This window comes from Bos javanicus, chromosome 19 (assembly GCF_032452875.1).
Source record: "Bos javanicus breed banteng chromosome 19, ARS-OSU_banteng_1.0, whole genome shotgun sequence".
Classification (NCBI taxonomy): Eukaryota; Metazoa; Chordata; class Mammalia; order Artiodactyla; family Bovidae; genus Bos; species Bos javanicus.
Genome location: NC_083886.1, coordinates 28,788,128 through 28,806,215, shown reverse-complemented (window position 1 = coordinate 28,806,215; position 18,088 = coordinate 28,788,128). Strand labels below are relative to the sequence as shown.

Here is an 18,088-nt window from a genome sequence, read left to right as displayed (position 1 = left end):
GTTGCTGAACTGGGCTTAAACATGGAATAGCTCTTTCTATGTGAAGCCCTAGTGAAGCAACTTGCCTTTTCCTTCATCAGACAGTTCTGAAAGTGTTATTCACTCAGTCATGTCTGACTCTTTGCGACCCCATAGCCCGCCAGGCTCCTCTGTCCATGGAATTCTCCAGGCAAGAATACTGGAGTAGGTTGCCATTCCCTTCTTGAGGGGATCTTCCTAACCAAAGGATCAAACCTGGGTCTCCAGCATTGCAGGCAGATTCGTTTTCTTCTGATCAACAGGGAAGTCCCATTCATCAGATAAGAAGCAGAGTAATGGGCCAACCTCAATCTAGAGAGATGGATCTTACCCTCAACACACACAGCTTGGCAAACACAGGCCCAGGGGTGGCTTCAAGACTGTTGGTTCAGTCTCTGCCCTGCCTGAACCCCAAGGTCACTTGAAAAAGAAAGAACGAGTGTCTTCTATACGTTTAGATAATGTTGCTCCCTTCCACACCTGCTCTTCAAGGTGAGGGTCAACATGAGGAGGGTTGGGAGTCGGGGGGGGAAGAACCCTCGACTCCATGCAGCACTAGTGCTCACAGGGCAACAAGCTGGGGAAGGGTGTGGGGGCAAAGAGCCATTACAACCTCCAACCTCTCCCTGGAACTCAGGCCTTCCTCCAGCACCTCCAGAAAGGAGGAAGGGATTAAGAGCTCCCATCTCCCCTCACCCATACCCAGAGCCTGTCCTGAGGTCTGTGCCCAGTGATTTCCTTCCTCTCAACCAAATCCCAGGGACTCAGCTGTTTGGGTTTCCAACAAGATGGGTCTTTGTAGAGACAAGAACAAGGAAAGGGGGAGGGGAGCAGGGAGTTATTATTTAGTGGGTACAGAGTTTCGGTTTTACAAGAAGAGTTCTGGAGCTGATGGTTCCACACACCGTGAAGTCTCTTGTCACTAAACAGGACACTTAGAAATGGTTAAGATGGGGGCTTCCCTGGTGGCCCAGTGGTTAAGAGTCTGCCTGCTAATACAGGGGACATGGGTTTGATCCCTACTCCAGAAGATCCTACATGCTCTGGGGCAGCTAAGCCCCTGCATGGAAACTACTGAAGCCCACACAAATAGAGCCTGAACTCTGAAACAAGAGAAGCCAGCACAATGAGAAGCCTGTGCATTGGAACTAAGGAGTAGCTCCTGCTTGCTAGAAGTAGAGAAAGCCCTTGCATTTCTCTAAGAAATGAAGACTCAGCATGACCCAAAATAAATAAATAATAAATCTTTAAAAAAAAAAAAAAAAAGGTTAGGATGGGAGACTTCCATGGTGGTTCAATGGTTAAGACAGGTTTGATCTCTGATCAGGGAACTGACGTTCTACAAGCTATGTGGTGAGGCAAAACAAAACATTTAAGATGGCAAATTTTGTTATGTGTATTTTATCACAATCAAACAAACAGGAAAGAGACACAGAAGTTCCTCTGCTAACCATATCAAGCGCCAACTCCCCAGGAAGACATACAAGGCCTCTCCCACCATGGCACAAGGAGCCTCCCCAGTCTGCCCTCATTTCATCTCAGCCTGCCCCCAGTTCAGTCACATCACACACCCTTCCTTATATTCCGTACCCAGAAGGCTGAGACTTACATTTCAACAATTACACACAAAGGTAATGACATCAACAAAAGCAACATCTCTGGTACGTGGAACACTTTCTATATGCCACACATCCAACCTATGTGATTCCATCAAACCCTCCCAGCAACCCTGAGTAGGGTAACCTGCCCATTTTGCAGACGGGGAAACTGAAAGTAAAGAGGACTAGTCATTTGTTCGAGTTCCTCGCACTTCCTAGGAGATCCCTATGAAAGCATTTTACATGTCTGTTTCTCTCCCCAGACCACTACTCTCCAGGCCAGGACCAACTCTTATTGATTTTTGGAGTCGCTGTAGACTGCCTAACTCAGTGTTTGGCGTACTGTCGTGTGTGTGTTTGTGTGTAGTCGCTAAGTCGTGTCCAACTCTCTTGTGACACCACGGACTGTAGCCCGTCAGGCTCCTCTGTCCATGGGATTTCCCAGGCAAGAATACTGGAGTAGGTATTTCCTTCTCCAGGTAATCTTCCAAACCCAGGAATTGAACCCAAGTCTCTTGCATTGTAGGCAGATTCTTTACTGCTGAGCCACCAGGGAAGCCCCTTGGCATACTGTCAGGGGCCAATAAATGTTAGTTGAAAGAAAGAGAGAGAGAAGGAAAGAGAGAAGGGGAAAGAGGTAACACACATGGTGGAGTGAGTGGATGGCATAGGTCTGGAGGCTACACCATATGCTGCCAAGCTCCAGAAAGGTTTTTAGGGGTGTGAGAGAGGCAGGGACACTGGACTGGCACTGTAGGTGCCCTTGGTGGGAGCCTGGCAGAGTCTGTGTCAAAGCAGAATCAGTCTTTATTTTTTTTTCAGAATCAGTCTTAATGAAAGAGTGTAGACAGCTCTGGATGGTAATCAGGAATCTTGGAATCTAGGGCAGGCTGAAGAAAGAGAGGTTGGGGGCAGTGTCCTGGACAGGATGGGATGGAGGGAGGAGAGAAAAGCCAACCCTCAGGAGATTCCTCAGGGACCTGGGGCCAAGAAGTTGCCACTCAGAACAACCCCTTTGGTGGGGACCCAGGCGTGTTCAGGCCCTTTTGCCTCTCGCCCCCACTGGCTTGCTCATACCTGAGGCACCCCACAGGACTGGTTTCATTATTCAGGTCTATGCTGAAGTGACACTGCCTCATAAAGACCTTCCCTCTCCCCTACCACCTCTGATTGACTACAGGATTTTACTCTCTTTATTGAGATAATCACTACCTGAAATGACCGTGCTTATTTGTTTCGGTTTATGGGTTGTCTGACCATCCCCTCTCTCTCTTTTTTTGGGGGTCTCATTTGCAGCATGCAGGATCTTCAGTCTTCATCAAGGCATGCGGGATCTTCCTCGAAGTGCACAGGACCTTCAGCTGTGGTATGTGGGCTCTAGTTCTCTGACTAGGGATTGAACCCATGCCCTCTGCTTTGGGAGCACAGAGTTTTAACTGGACCACCAGGGAGGTCCTCATGACTACCCTTTTCATCAAGGCATTCTCAGGGTCTAGAACAGTGCCTGGTACACAATAGGTGCTCTATAAATATCAGTTGAATGGACTTATCCCAGTGGCCCAGGCTGACCCTGAACATTGCCCAGGGACCAGAGTTGAATCTGGACTCCCTGGCCATGCTGAGTACATTCCTGTAAAACACTATGACTGGATGGAGACAGTGTAGACCTTGCAAACTTCAGACTGTAAGGGTTCAAGGAGGGACCTAGGATGTGTCTTACAACCCAGAGACTCTCTGGATGCTTTCTTACACTGGGGTCACTCAGGTCCTGGCTAATCCTTGTAGAAGAGGAACAGCAGGTCCAATGAGTGACTCACCCTGTTGCCTGGGTTACTGGTAGGCAGATCCTCGTAACCTAGGAAGCTGGGACACTGAGATCCCCATGGGATCTGGAGATGGGGGATGGGAATGAAGTTTCCAGGGGAGCTGGGGACTGAGGCAGGAGAGTACCCCAAGGAGGAGATGAGGTACCAGGAATCTCCAGGGGTCTGGGGGCTGAGGGCTAGGTCTCCATATATTCTTTGAAGGCAGAGATACTCCTGAATCTGTCTGTTCTTTCCAGGTGGGACCAGCACAAGCCAGTTCTTGTTTAATGGAGTAAAGACAAATTCTTCTGGGAACAAAGCTAGTGGGCCAAGACGAGGAGAGATAGAGGCGTCTTTCTCCCTCTGCTCGCACCCCCCCCCCAACCCCTTTTTCTTTCTCCCTGCTGCCTCCACCCCTTGTCCCAGAAGGCCACCATCTCTCTGTGACCCACTCACACCCCCTGCTGCTCCTGTCTGGGACAGCAGCGGCCTGACTAAAGGACAAGAAAAATCCCATGTCTTCCCTTCCCTCCTGATTTCTGGGAACCAGCCTCAGAGCAACAAAGCTCAAGTTCCAAGGCAGATGCTGCTGGAGAGGGAGGTGGGTTCCTGGATCCCAGAAGGTGACTGGTATTTGGGTGTGTGTCTGTGGTGCTGTTACTGGGGTCTCAGCCTAGGAAGTCATCATTTCCTTAGGAAGCCCTCCTTGATCCCTAGTGTAGGTCAAGGCCACTGGCCCTTGAGCTTTCTCAGTTCTCTGACTGCTCCTTTACGGTACTTATCATAGTTTCCAATTATCTACTCACTTGTTAGTCTTTGATGGATGCCTGCCTCCCCCAGGGGACCACAGCACCGAGAGGACAGGAAGCAGGGTTAGTTTGGCTCCTTAGTATGACTCAGTGCTCAGCACAGTGCCTGGCACATTGCAGACACACTGTAAGCATTTGCTGAATAAATGAAGGAGTAACATTCAAAGGAGGTTCTTAGGTGGGGATTTAATGGGTCGTGTCACTGCCATTGCCTGGGTTCTGGGGACAGCTGTGAGTCCAGATGTTCAGGCTTCTGCTCTGGGCCCGGTCCATGTCCAGACTCTGGCCTTGTGCCCAAAGGCCACCCAAGCAAAAGGAGGCAGAAGTGGCCTCTCCTAGAGAGAGGGAGCATGGAAGGGACATTGAGGGTGGGGGGACCTGGATCCAGAAGCTCCTCCCCACTTTTTCAGTTCTCCAACTTAAATATTTGAAAGCACTTCCTCCCACTACCCACTTATTCTCTCTCTTCTCCTCTTCCCTCCCAGAGGTTTCCTTCCCCTAAAAATGTGCCCCTTCCCGCTTCTCCCCCTGCCCTTAGCCGTTTCCCATGGTGTGCTGAGATCTTCACCATTGCTCATTCTTACCTGGCAAAGCCCCTAGGAAGAGACGCCCGTGCGGCTGGACCCAGAGATCAAGGAGGGAGCCAGGGCCCGTGGGAGGCAGAGCAAGGATCTCCTTCTTTGCCCCCTGGCTCAAAACCACCCCGGACACAGTCAAGTTCAGCTGAAGAGGGAGCCCCAAGATGAGGGGCAGATCCAGCCCTGGCCCCGACCCAGAAGACAACACCACTTTCTGCAGAGTGTGTGAGAAGGGACATAAGTGCGGGAGGGAAGAACGAATTGCACCCACTCCTCGTAGCCCCATCCCTGGCTGCCTGGATTCTTCCTCTCAGCCACGCTATCTATGTCTATCCAGTCTATCCATCTCTGGCCATTCCCACCACCTCAGTCCTGCCTCAGCTCTCTTGTCTTGGCCTTCTATAAAACCATACCCACCCCCAAGAAAATATATAATCTAAGTAAAGGTCATTTGCTTGCTGTGGGCAGCTTTAATATGTGTCTCTGCACACACCCCCCCACCTCCCGAAGCCTTCATACTGTTGACATTTCGGAATTCCCTTTTCTCCCATTGCTCCTAGGCGCCACTGAGTACAGGCAGCATCCCCCGCCTTACTTGATCTTGGAGGTGGATGCTGAGCCAAGAAGGGTTTTCTGGCGTCCCAAGAGCAAGGAGGCGGCCTGAACCTGCTGCCAGCTGGAGTGCCAGGTCCAAGGAGAAAGCCCAGGGCTCTGCATGAGGCCGAGGAATTTCTTGGGGGAGAAATGATCCTCTTGAGGTCTTAAGGCTAGGGATTCATGGAGAGAAGGGGCTAGTGGTGGAGGGAGATGGACACAGAGCTGGTCATGGAGGGAAAAATAGCCTTTACCTTGGAGACCAAATTCTGCACCAGTCCCTGGAGGGAAGAATATTCCAGGTTGAGACTCTACAGCACAGCTTCTGACACTAGTGGGGACAGATGCCGAGGTCTGGGCCTGTTGGTCCAGCCAGTCATCCTGGCGCAGGCAGGCATCCAGGGCAGGGACCAGCTGGAGCCCATGGCGGGAGGGAAGATGCAGAGGATGTTGGAATCAGGATATCTGAACCCCAGTCTCAGCCTCCCCACCCTGTTTATTCCCCTCTAAGACCCAAGCATTTGCCCTCCCCCATGCATCTCTCACCCTATCCCCTCTCCTTGAAATGTGTAGATTCAGATCCCTATGGCCACCCAGCCAGCAATGCTTTATCAGCTTTGGTCACGGTTCCTGACCCTGGGATGCAGTTACCGGCAACCGGAGGTCAGAGGCAGGGAACAACAGTCCTCCCAGTGCAATCCTCATGATGAGCTGGGAATTGTTGGCCTGTTGTCCAAAGACCTGTCTCAGACGCAGCACCTCCACCCCATCCACCCTGAGTAGCAAGGAATCCCCATGGATCTTCACTTCCATCTGCGAGAAGAAAAAGAGAAGAGGAATCAGAGGTCCCTGGAGCCTGATTTATTATTTACTGCTTTATTCAGAGGTGATCTAGAATATGCCATACTGAAGATGGCAGAGTGGAAGGACTCGAGCTCACTTCCTATCACAATTATCCCAAATCACAACTAACTGCTGAACAACCATCAACCAAAACCAAACCAAACCAAACCTGGAACCTAAGAGAGGCAGTCTAGTCTGGCAGAAAGAATATGTACTTGAAGGGTGAGCTGGTACTCCCAGCTCACTCTGGACCTGTCACCTGTCACTGACTAAGCCTCAGAACTCCCTTCTGAAAAAAATGCGGACAAGAATAGCCACTTCACAGGGCTCCTGTGTGGATTCAATGTGGTGACAATGGCAGAGGGATGCCTAATGACTTGGTTCCGTTCCCTCCCTCAGACCAGCTCAAGATATGCCTCCCTCAGGACCAAATCTAGCTTACCTGGTGCCACTTCCCATCGTCCAGCCGGGGTCCAGCACTCACTGTAAGCTGAGCCCAGTGATTATGAAGCTGGATTTCAGGCCTGCCATCCCGAAGCCCCAGCATAAACCAGTCATTCTTTGGGTTGGTATCACCATAAAAAATGACTCCCTCTGGATCCCAAGTCCGAAACTCAAAAGAGGAGGAGATTCTGGAAGGACACGAAAGGAAGGACTGTGTAGGGGGCGTGCGCTTTGAGCATAGACTTGAGGTTGAGGGAGGAGGAGTTCAGGTAGAGGACAGAGAGACAAGGAAAAGAGAGGGACTGATGCACTGTTTACAATAGCCAGGACTTGGAAGCAATCTAAAGGTCCATCAACAGAGGAATGGATAAAGAAGACATGGTATATACATACATGGACATACATACATAAATATATATATATATATACATGGTATACACACACACACAATGGAATATTATTCAGCCATAAAAAGAATGAAACAATGCAACCTGGACGGACCTAGAGATTATCATACTAAATGAAGTAAATCAGACAGAAAGATAAATACCATATGCTATCACTTACATGTGGAATTTAAAAACTGATACAAATGAACTTATTTGCAAAACCAAGTCACAGTCATAGAAAACAAATTCACAGCTACCAAAGAGCAAAAGGTGGGGGGATAAATTGGGAGTGTGGGATTAACAGATACAAGCTATTATATATAAAATAGAGTCGACAAGTCATACTGCATAACACAGGAAACTATATTCAGTATCTTATAATAAGCCATAATACAAGAGAACCTGAAAAAGAATATATATATATAACATGTTTTATAAATATATATAATTGAGTCACTTTGCTGTACCCTAGAAATGCAACACTGTAAATCAACTATACTTCAATTAAATAAAGCAAAAAAAGAGGAGCTGATGGAGAGAGGGTGATGTCAGGAGACTAGGTCAAAGAATTAGGTCAATCTCATACTTTGTGATCTTGGTGAGGTTAAAGGTCATAATGGTAACAGGTTCTTGTCCAGGACCATTGCTGAGGTGCAGAGCAGGAGAGTCTTCAGTTGTCTGTTGAAGAGAAAAGTAAGCCGAAATAAGGACATGCCAGAGACAGATGGAGGGAGAGGCATTGCTACCAGGCCAGAGGAGGAAAGCAAAGAAGAGGGCAAAGCCCCAGCGTAGCTCACTGAAACACATGCAGGGCATAGCACCCTGTCCCACTCCTGCACCTGGCTGGGGAGAGGAGGTCTCAGGGCCGGTCCTCCGTGGCTTGGAAGTGGTAGCAACAGCAGCAGCAGTAGCCCGTGCCAAATGGCCAGTGGACCTCTGCTCACCATAATCAGTTGCGGTCCTCTTTTAGCCTCCAATGACTCTGGGGCAAATGCGTGGGGGAAGGCAGCCTTCCACATTGTTGTTGGAGGGTTAAAGGTTGCCCTGGGGGAAGAAGCGGGGCAGGAGACGGGGCCACTGACCCTCTGGCCCCTCTGAGGACAAATGGAGTGAGGAACAGAGTTTCTCTACTACCCTCCCCCATTGCTGGGCAAGTTTATGAGCTGGGAGAGGACACCTCACTTGCACTCTCCTTCCTGGGTCCTCCAAGCCTACCTGCAGAGGCTGCCTTGATGACAAACACGAGATCTAGAAACAATCCTGCCGGGCTACCCAAGTAGCATCTTCTATAAGGTCTAGAGCTGAGACATGGAATCCCAAACACCAGCTGGCTGGCTGTGGGTGAGTCACCCCACCAGTGTGCTGAAGTGTCCTGTCTGCAAAATGTGAAAAATAATACCTACTTTCTGGGTTCAATGTGAAGGAGGGTGAATGGAGATAGTGCAGATTCAAAGCCTGGTATCTGCTCTGAGCTCCTCCCTCGGTGTTTTCCCAGGCCTCTGAGGCTTGCCTTCTAGGGAGGGGTTATCTCCGAGTGTGATTCAGTGGATACTAGGAGTTCTGCCTCCCACCCCGTTATCTTCTTATCCGTTTATCACAACGCCTAAACATTTACCAATAGAAATTCATCCCTCTCTCCCTCACCCATTTAAAAATATAAATGCCCCCAGAAGAAGTCACACTTTGAGCCAGTAGGAAAGAGCTGGAGGTCTTGGGGCTCACCCCGAGTCTGGAGTCTGGGTGGGCTGGAATGGGTGAATTTGAGCGAAGGGAAGAGCAGATAATCACTGCACTCTTCAGTTAAAGAAAGAGGTAACTTTGGAGCCGTGGGGTTTCTCCACTGCAGGCTGGAACACCCAGATAACTCGGACGAGAAAGCCTCTGCAGTACAGCCTTGACCCCTGCCCACGGGCCTGGTCACGAGACTCGGCCATGGTGGGGCAGAGTCCGGGGAGGGGGGACGGGGGACGGGGGTGGGGACATACCCGTTCTGCAAGCTGATTGGCTGGCAGGTGCGCGCTGGCGGGGGCCGAAATTAGGGGCGCCCAGACAGTGAGGACCACTTCGTCCTACCTCTCTCTCCGCAGTAGCCAGAATCGGGCTTCAGCTTCCCAGCCCCCGGAGCCCCCACCGCCTAGCTCCCCGCCATTCCCGGGGCTTTCGGGGATCGGAATTTGTAGGCCCCTTAAAGGGTCCGAATTGCTCGTCTCCCCTTCCTGCAGAACGGAAGTGGGGATCCTGGACTTCGGTCCCTGACGTTGGGGAACAGGATGGCTTTCGTGATGATCCGAGAAGCCAAGGAGGGAGATTGTGGAAATATCCTGAGGCTGATTCGGGTGAGGGCTGCTGGCTGGAAACCAGGGTCCAAAGAGGGGCGTCAGAGTGGCTGGGGTGGGGGGCGTGGAGGAAGAGGAAGTGGGAGCAGAGGGAGGAGCGCGCCCTGAGGTCTTGCTTGAGGGAGCAGCGAGGCCCTCCTGCCTTCATCTAGCCTCTGCCCCCGCGCTGTAGGAACTCGCTGAGTACGAGAAACTCTCAGACCAAGTGAAGATCAGTGAAGAAGGTAGGGACCCAACTCCTGAGTCCTGATGGAAGCTGGGGAGGAAATGAAGGATGGGCTCCCCAGGCAATAACTACAGGCTGGGCACACACCCAATCCTTCTTTCTCTATCTCTTTATCCCAAACCCGATCTCTGCAGCCCTGAGAGCAGATGGCTTTGGAGAGACTCCTTTCTATCACTGTTTGGTGGCAGAGATTCTTTCTGCACCAGGGGAGCCACAGGGTAAGAATACCCCGACTTTAGAGGTGCCCTCTCCAATCAGCCTCAAAGGTCTCTCCCCCAGGTGCCCAGAGGCCTGATCCTTCTTTTTTTTCTCTCGCAGGGCCCTGTGTGGTGGGCTATGGGCTGTATTACTTCAGCTACAGCACATGGAAGGGACGAAATATTTATCTAGAAGACATCTATGTGAAGCCAGAATATCGAGGTACTGGGAAGAGGGCAGGATGGGAGAAAAGCAACCCATGAAGGGACCATGTCTCTTAATCCTAGCTTATGACCTTTGCTGCTCCTCTTCAACTCAGACAATCCTTGTTTTTTCTCCCCACATCAGGTCAAGGGATTGGTTCCAAAATAATCAAAAAAGTGGCTGAGGTGAGGAGAGGGATGGCACTAGGAGCTGGGCCCTGGCAAAGCCGAGCTGTATGGGAGGCACCTGGGTTGAATGGAGGGTGAGAAAGTCTTCCTTTTTGACCCCAGGAAAGTGAGCAGTGTCTTCTCTCACAGGTGGCTTTGGATAAGGGCTGCTCCCAGTTACGCCTGGCAGTCCTGGACTGGAACAAGAGGGCTATGGACTTGTACAAGGCCCTCGGAGCCCAAGATCTGACGGAAGCTGAGGGCTGGCACTGCTTTCGATTTGAAGGAGAGGCGATGAGGGAGTTGGCAGGAAAGTGATGGCACCCCTGGGGGATCGCTGTTTCAGCTTCTCCATCCCCACAAACTGAACACTCCTTAGAGACTGTCTCCACTGACCAAAGCCTCCCTGAAGGAAGGGAAGGAGGGTCAGAGGTGAATATTCACAGATAGAAAGAGCAGAAGTGAGGAAGAGGCAGGCCTTCCCACCTCCTTGTTAAGCGTGAAAAATAAATGAGAATTCCTCCTGTATGTTGATGTGGTGTTGGGTAGAAGAATTGAGGATTCCGTAAGCTTCAGCTCCCCTTCCTCAGCATTCTGGTCAATGGATGTTGCTCCTGGGGGTAAAAGTGGGCCTAAGATGATTTCTGGTCTTCCCTGATGGCTCAGTGGTAAAGAACTCGCCTGCCAATGCAGGAGAGCATGTTCAATCCCTGGGTGGGGAAGATCCCCTGGAGGAGGAAGTGGCCACCCACTCCAGCATTCTTGCCTGGGAAATCTCATGGACAGAGGAGCCTAGCAGTCTACAGTCCATGGGTTCACAAAAGAGTCGGACACAACTCAATGACTAAACAAAAAGATGACTTTTACCCTCAATAGACCGGAGTACTGACTCTGGCCTGTGGTATACAGAAAAAGAAGGGAAGGGATCAGCTTGCGCATCAGGCTTGTTGGTCAGGTTTGGGATCTGGACAAAGGCCTGCCACATCTGGCCTGGGCTTATGGAATTTAAGACTGAGCCAGGCCTACCAACTCAATAGATGGAGCAGGCTGCCACCTGGTGGCCGCATTTCAGGGACACTAGGAAGGACCACTGGAGAAGGCAATGGCACTCCACTCCAGCACTCTTGCCTGGAAAATCCCATGGATGGAGGAGCCTGGTGGGCTGCAGTCCATGAGGTCGCTGGGAGTCGGACACGACTGAGCGACTTCACTTTCACTTTTCACTTTCATGCATTGGAGAAGGAAATGGCAACCCACTCCAGTGTTGTTGCCTGGAGAATCCCAGGGACGGGGAGCCTGGTGGGCTGCTGTCTATGGGGTTGCACAGAGTCGGACACGACTGAAGCGACTTAGCAGCAGCAGCAAGAAGGACCACTCGCCCCAACTTTTAAAAAAATCCATGCAGCTAGGGAGTGCTTTTTCTTTTTCAAAAGTCACAAAGTCTTTATTTTCAGTTTAGTAGAACTAAAATAAACCTTTAGGACCCATGGAGACAAGAAGGCAAACAGACTCATTTCCCACTTTCATACTATTTTATTACAAGTCATGCAGGTTTGTTGTAGAGAAGTTTGAAGGGGCATATAAAAATAGAGAAGCAAAAGGCGAAGGAGAAAAAGAAAGATATAACTATTTGAATGCAGAGTTCCAAAGAATAGCAAGAAGAGATAAGAAAGGCTTCCTCAGTGATCAATGCAAAGCAGTAGAGGAAAACAATAGAATGGGAAAGACTAGAGATCTCTTCAAGAAAATTAGAAATACCAAGGGAACTTTTCATGCAAAGATGGGTACAATAAAGGACAGAAATGGTATGGACCTAACAGAAACAGAAGATATTAAGAATAGGTGGCAAGAATACACAAAAGAACTATCCAAAAAAAGTATAGTTTTGTATACTTACTTTTTTGTAAGTAAGTAAGTATAATCATGATGGTGTGATTACTTAGAGCCAGACATCCTGGAATGTGAAGTCAAGTGGGCCTTGGGAAGCATCACTATGAACAAAGCTAGTGGAGGTGATGGAATTCCAGTTGAGCTATTTCAAATCCTAAAAGATGATGCTGTGAAAGTGCTGCACTCAATATGCCAGGAAATTTGGAAAACTCAGCAGTAGCCATCCCAAAGAAAGTCAATGCCAAAGAATGTTCAAACTACTGCACAATTGTACTCATCTCACATGCTAGCAAAGGAATGCTCAAAATTCTCCAAGCCAGGCTTCAACAGTACATGAACCGTGAACTTCCAGATGTTCAAGCTGGTTTTAGAAAAGGCAGAGGAACCAGAGATCAAATTGCCAACATCCACTGGATCATCGAAAAAGGAAGACAATTCCAGAAAAACATCTATTTCTGCTTTATCGACTATGCCAAAACCTTTGACTGTGTGGATCACAATAAACTGTGGAAAAGTCTTCAAGAGATGGGAATAACAGACCACCTGGCCTGCTACTTGAGAAATCTGTATGCAAGTCAAGAAGCAACAGTTAGAACTGGACATGGAATAACAGACTGGTTTCAGATGTGGGAAAGGAGCACGTCAAGGCTGCATATTGTCACCCTGCTTATTTAACTTATATGCAGAATACATCATGAGAAATGCTGGGCTGGATGAAGCACAAGCTGTAATCAAGATTGCCAGGAGAAATATCAATAACCTCAGATATGCAGATGACACCACCCTTATGGCAGAAAGTGAAGAAGAACTAAAGAGCCTCTTGATGAAAGTGAAAGAGGAGAGTGAAAAAGTTGGCTTAAAACTCAACATTCAGAAAACTAAGGTCATGGCATCTGGTCCCATCACTTCATGGAAAATAGATGGGGAAACAGTGGAAACAGTGAGAGACTTTTTTTTTTTTTTTTAAATCATTTATTTATTTTAATTTGGCTGCACTGGGTCTTAGTTGCTGCATGTGGGATCTAGCTCCTTGTCCAGGGATCGAACCCAGGCCCCCTGCATTGGGAGCGAAGAGTCTTAGCCACTGGACCACCAGGCAAGTCCCGAGACTTTATTTTTTAGGGCTCCAAAATCACTGCAGATGGTGACTGCAGCCTTGAAATTAAAAGACGCTTGCCCCTTGGAAGAAAAGTTATGACCAACCTAGACAGCATATTAAAAAGCAGAGACATTACTTTGCCAACAAAGGTCTGTCTAGTCAAAGCTATGGTTTTTCCAGTAGTCATGTATGGATGTGAGAGTTGGACCATAAAGAATGCTGAGCATCTAAGAATTGATGCTTTTGAACTGTGATGTTGGAGAAGACTCTTGAGAGTCCCTTGGACTGCAAGGAGATCCAACCAGTCCATCCTGAAGGAAATCAGTCCTGAATATTCATTGGAAGGACTGATGCTGAAGCTGAAACTCCAATACTTTGGCCACCTGATGTGAAGAACTAACTCATTGGAAAAGACCCTGATGCTGGGAAAGATTGAAGGCAGGAAGAGAAGGGGATAACAGAGGATGAGATGGTTGGATGGTATCACCAACTTAATGGACATGAGTTTGAGTAAACTCTGGGAGTTGGTAATGGACAGGGAGGCCTGGCTTGCTGGAGTCCATGGGGTCACAAAGAGTTGGACACGACTGAGTGACTGAACTGAACTGATAAAAATAGAATCCATAGCCTTACTTACATCATTACTCTTAACCTTTTGGTATCAATTCCTTAGACTTTTTTCAATGTATATGTATACATATAAACATACATATAATTAGTTAAGTGTGTGTGGTTTTACTGGATCATACTCTTTTGCAAACATTTTTCATTTAACAATAAACCAGAAACATCTTCCCATGCTATTAAATACATCGTCGCTTTCAATGGTGACTTATTATTCCTTTTGTGGAATAACCATTGGTTAAATGGTCATGATTTAGACACTGGACAAGGATAAGCAGGTGACATAAATGTGTAAATTGTAAGAAACAGGTTATATGGTGTCTAGAGAGTTGAAGTGCTGTGCTGCGCTAAGTCACTTCAGTTGTGTCCAATTCTTTGCGACTCTGTGGACTATAGCCCACCAGGCTCCTCTGTTCATGGCATTCTCCAAGCAAGAATACTGGAGTGGGTTGCCACTTCCTTCTCCAGGGAATCTTCCCAACCAAGGGATCAAACTCAAGTCTCCTGCATTGGCAGGTAGATTCTTTACCACTGAGCCTCCAGGGAAGCTCTATATGTAACACACAGTAGTGTTAATTATATTTATCATGCCATATATTACATGCCTCCTATTGAGTTTTTATTTTTGCTTTTATGTTTCTAATTTCTAAGAGCTCTCTTTTGTTCTCTGCATTTTAAGAATGGTCTGTTTTTGTTTCATGGATAAATGTTCTTTTCTTGTCTGAGAATATTCATAGGTTTTTAAAATAGTGTTTTCCTTCTTGCATAGTCTTTATTTCCTCTATGCTTTTTTTTTCTTTCTCTGTTTGTTTAGTCTTTGTCTTTCGTTTAAAGACTTTCCTCAAATGTCTGGTAATCCTCAGCTGTCTGCTCATATTTAAGATCTATACACTGAGGTACTGATCAGCAACTGTGATTGTGTCTGTATAGGAGGTAGAGAGGCATGTGGACTTCGAACTTTTACTATAGGGTGATTCATGAGGCCATTTCCTTGAGGAACCCCTAATGTCAGAACCCTTAGATCATTTTCCTTGTCTGATCAGATTTCCCAGAAGAGATGCTTCCAAACTCCTGCCTGGAGGGTATAAATCTGATTGTACACAGAGCTGGATGAAGAGGGAGTCTGGGGCAAGTCTCAACATTCAATCTGTAAACTTTCATTTAATCCCCATTTTTCGTATCTCTCTAGCTATCTATCAATCTATCCATCTTTCTATCTTCCTCCCAAACTCTCTTAGAAGTTCTAAGGCAAGACTTCCCTGGCGGTCCATGGTTAAGACTCCATGCTTCCACCAGCGGGTTCAATCCCTGGCTAGGAACTAAGATCCCACATACTACATGGTATAGCAAAAAAAAAAAAAAAAAATCCTAAGGCAGGTTGTGGCATTCTGTTGACAGGTCTTGCACATCTTGTATAGTCCAGCTAAAATAATATCACCTAAAGGCAAGTCTGCTGAAAATCCAGTCACAGTTCCCACTGCTTTCAGCACAAAGTCCAAACCTCTTGCCAGTCCCTCCAGGCTCTGGCCCAAACCTCCATCATCTGAAACATTATTCCAGCCTTGTGTCCTCTTGAAGTCAGTTCTGTCCATATTAGTCTCCTTCCAGTCCCTCAGATGCATTGTACTCTCCCCTGTAGGCCTTCTGCACATGCCATCCCCCTTCTGAAATGCTGTCCCCTGTTTTCCAACTCTCATCCTTGGCCATTCTGGACAATGATAGGAGCAGATGAAAAAGAATACAAGTCAAATCTGAGAGGACTGATGCTGCCAGATGCTTGGAAGTTATGATGGTGCCATTTCCAAAACAAAATTCTGACACTCCTGTGGCTTCAGGATCCAAAACCAAACTTTTTAGTCTGACAGCCAGCCCTCCTGATAATTTAATTTCTCTGATTCTCCCACTCTAGTCCTTATCAGAACCCACTCCAGTGTTCCTGCCTGGAGAATCCCAGGGATGGGGAACACTGGTGGGCTGCCGTCTATGGGATCGCACAGAGTCGGACATGACTGAAGCGACTTAGCAGCAGCAGCAGCAGCACTTCTTATCAGAATCACCACACTGTGTGCTAGGTCACTCAGCCACGTCCGACTCTTTGTGACCTAGGAACCGTAGCCGATCAGGCTCCTCTGTCCATGGGGATTCTCCTGGCAAGAATACTGGAATGGGTTGCCATTTCCTCCTCCAGGGGATCTTCCCAACCCAGGGATCGAACCTGTATCTCTAAAGTCTCCTGCATTAGCAGGCAGGCTCTTTACCACTAGTGCCACCTGGGAAGCCCCATCAGAATCAATGCTGATAGTCTAATCACTTTAGCATTTCTGCCACCTTAGTTACTGATGTTCTTTCTGTCTCAGGTACTCTTGAACGCACCTCTTCTTTTGCCAGCCCTTCATTTACTTTTTTATTTTGTAATTTTTGGCTGCACTGCGTGGCACATAGCATCTTAATTCTTGGGCCAGGGATTTAACTGGTGCCTCCTTAAGATTTCCCTGGTCGTCCAGTGGTTAAGATATCGTGCTTACAATGCAGAAATGCAGGGGACACAAGTTTGATCCTTGGTCTGGGAACTAAGATCCCACATGCTATGCGGTGTAGCCCAAAAAATAAGTAACTGGTGTCCCCTGCAGTGGAAGTGCAGAGTCCTAACCACTGGACCATCAGGGAATTCCCTGCCAGTCCTTTAAATACTGTTGTAGTTGAGAGTTCTATCATGGATCCAATTCATTTCTAAGTCACTTTTCTCTAGACATCTAATTTTCTCTTATAGCTTTCACTATGTCTAATGTGCTGATGGAATTCCCTCATAGCTCAGTCGATAAAGAATCTGCCTGCAATGCAGGAGACCCAGGTTCAATTCCTGGGTGGGAAAGATCCCCTGAAGAAGGAAATGGCCCAACCCACTCCAGTATTCTTGCCTGGAGAATCCCATGGACAGAGGAGCCTGGTGGGCTACAGTCCGTGGGATCGCAAGAGTCGGACACAACGACTAAACCACCAATATGATGATAATTCTCACATTTACCTCTCTAGCCCAGACCTGTCTTGGGCTATATCCATCGACCTACAGGACACTGGTTCCTTTGGTTATTACTTGCTATGCCAGGAACTGTGCTAAGTACTGGGTATACAATACTGGGGACAAACAGACTCGTGGAACCCAATCTCTGATCTCACAGGGTTTACTTATAGTGTGACGGCAGAAGACAAACATTGGAGAAATGATGAGAAGTGCAACTATGATGAGTACCGTAAAAGAGTATACGATGCTTTAGCAGCATGAGGTCGAAGACCTAACCTAGTGTGAGCATAATGGAAGGCTAAAGAAATTATTTTTAATTGTCATACTGAGTGAAGTAAGTCAGACAGAGGAGAAATATTGTATGACATCCCTTATATGTGGAATCTAAAAAGAAATGATACAAATGAAGTTACAAAAGAGAGACTCAGAGAACGAACTTACGGTTGCAGGGGGGAAGGATGTGGGGAAGGGATAGTTAGGGAGTTGGGGATGGACATGTATGACATGTGCTTTATGATCAGTTGTGTCTGACTCTCTGTGACCCCATGGACTGTAGCCCACCAGGCTCCTCTGTCCATGGGATTTGCCAGGCAAGAATACTGGAGTGGGCTGCCATTCCCATCTCCAGGGGATCTTCCCGATCCAGGGATTGAACCGGTGTCTTCTGGGGCTCCTGCATTGCAGGCAGACCCTTTACTGCTGAGCCACTGCATTTACACTACTGCTTAAAATCGTTCAGTGACTCTGTAGTATTGATAAAGTGAAGGCCATTCTCCTTAACCTGATTTATGAGTGCTTCACAGTTTAGCTTCCCTACTTCAAGCCAAATGCTATTTGAACTAGTTGTGGTTCCCCAAAGGACATGGTTTTTTTTTTTTTTTTTTCTGCTCCTCTGCACTGTTTATTCCTTGTTCTCTTAAAAATATTTTTACTGCATTTTTCCTCTAGCAAACGCCTACTTATCCCTCAAATCTCAATTTGCATCACCTCCCCTGCAGTGGTCTTTCCCTATCATGCTGAAGGGCAACTGACCATTGTTTGTGTCTTTGGGATTCCCTCTATCCTAGTCCTCATCTTTAACACATCTTCAGATGAACTCTAATCACTTTATTTACTTAAATGTGATTGTCTGCGCTGTTTCCAATATATTATAAAATTCTTGTTTTGGGTAATTGGAACACTGCTTCTGCTGCTGCTGCTGCTAAGTCGCTTCAGTCGTGTCCGACTCCATACGACCCCATAGA

General features: G+C 47.7%; 2 protein-coding genes and 1 long non-coding RNA gene across 10 annotated transcripts; 2 read left to right on the top strand and 1 right to left on the bottom strand.

Annotated features, from left to right (window-relative positions):
- The first annotated feature begins 3,456 nt into the window (after positions 1 to 3,456).
- Positions 3,457 to 4,908, top strand: LOC133231423 (uncharacterized). The gene is made up of 3 exons (XR_009731134.1): positions 3,457 to 3,583; positions 3,679 to 4,022; positions 4,824 to 4,908. It is a non-coding gene; the product is annotated as an uncharacterized LOC133231423 (long non-coding RNA).
- On the bottom strand, positions 4,398 to 9,152 carry SHBG (sex hormone binding globulin). Of its 7 annotated transcripts, none has more exons than XM_061389659.1 (10): positions 9,064 to 9,152; positions 8,294 to 8,454; positions 7,918 to 8,122; positions 7,665 to 7,756; positions 6,688 to 6,877; positions 6,054 to 6,215; positions 5,657 to 5,816; positions 5,404 to 5,540; positions 4,815 to 5,022; positions 4,398 to 4,565 (listed from the first exon to the last, which is right to left on the bottom strand). In XM_061389659.1, the coding sequence occupies exons 3-10, from the start codon at positions 8,095 to 8,097 to the stop codon at positions 4,417 to 4,419; spliced, it is 1,278 nt and encodes a 425-aa protein (XP_061245643.1). In that variant the 5' UTR covers positions 8,098 to 8,122; positions 8,294 to 8,454; positions 9,064 to 9,152; the 3' UTR covers positions 4,398 to 4,416. The 7 variants fall into 7 exon arrangements, with proteins under 7 accessions (XP_061245643.1, XP_061245642.1, XP_061245641.1 ...); XM_061389658.1 differs by lacking the exon at positions 9,064 to 9,152 and adding an exon at positions 8,801 to 9,029; XM_061389657.1 differs by lacking the exon at positions 8,294 to 8,454.
- A 177-nt stretch (positions 9,153 to 9,329) lies between these two features.
- Positions 9,330 to 10,737, top strand: SAT2 (spermidine/spermine N1-acetyltransferase family member 2). Of its 2 annotated transcripts, none has more exons than XM_061389704.1 (6): positions 9,330 to 9,414; positions 9,587 to 9,638; positions 9,775 to 9,858; positions 9,959 to 10,060; positions 10,187 to 10,227; positions 10,360 to 10,737. In XM_061389704.1, the coding sequence occupies exons 1-6, from the start codon at positions 9,349 to 9,351 to the stop codon at positions 10,525 to 10,527; spliced, it is 513 nt and encodes a 170-aa protein (XP_061245688.1). In that variant the 5' UTR covers positions 9,330 to 9,348; the 3' UTR covers positions 10,528 to 10,737. The 2 variants fall into 2 exon arrangements, with proteins under 2 accessions (XP_061245688.1, XP_061245687.1); XM_061389703.1 differs by having other exon boundaries at positions 10,333 to 10,737.
- Positions 10,738 to 18,088: the final 7,351 nt, after the last annotated feature.

Coding starts and splice junctions, on each gene's coding strand:
- SHBG (XM_061389659.1), bottom strand. CDS start 8,097: ATGTGGAAGGCTGCCTTCCCCCACGCATTTGCCCCAGAGTCATTGGAG. Junction 7,757..7,917: donor GACCTCCTCTCCCCAGCCAG/GTGCAGGAGTGG, acceptor TCTCTTCAACAG/ACAACTGAAGACTCTCCTGC. Junction 6,878..7,664: donor AACCTCACCAAGATCACAAA/GTATGAGATTGA, acceptor GTGTCCTTCCAG/AATCTCCTCCTCTTTTGAGT.
- SAT2 (XM_061389703.1), top strand. CDS start 9,349: ATGGCTTTCGTGATGATCCGAGAAGCCAAGGAGGGAGATTGTGGAAAT. Junction 9,639..9,774: donor AGTGAAGATCAGTGAAGAAG/GTAGGGACCCAA, acceptor CGATCTCTGCAG/CCCTGAGAGCAGATGGCTTT. Junction 9,859..9,958: donor TGCACCAGGGGAGCCACAGG/GTAAGAATACCC, acceptor TTTCTCTCGCAG/GGCCCTGTGTGGTGGGCTAT.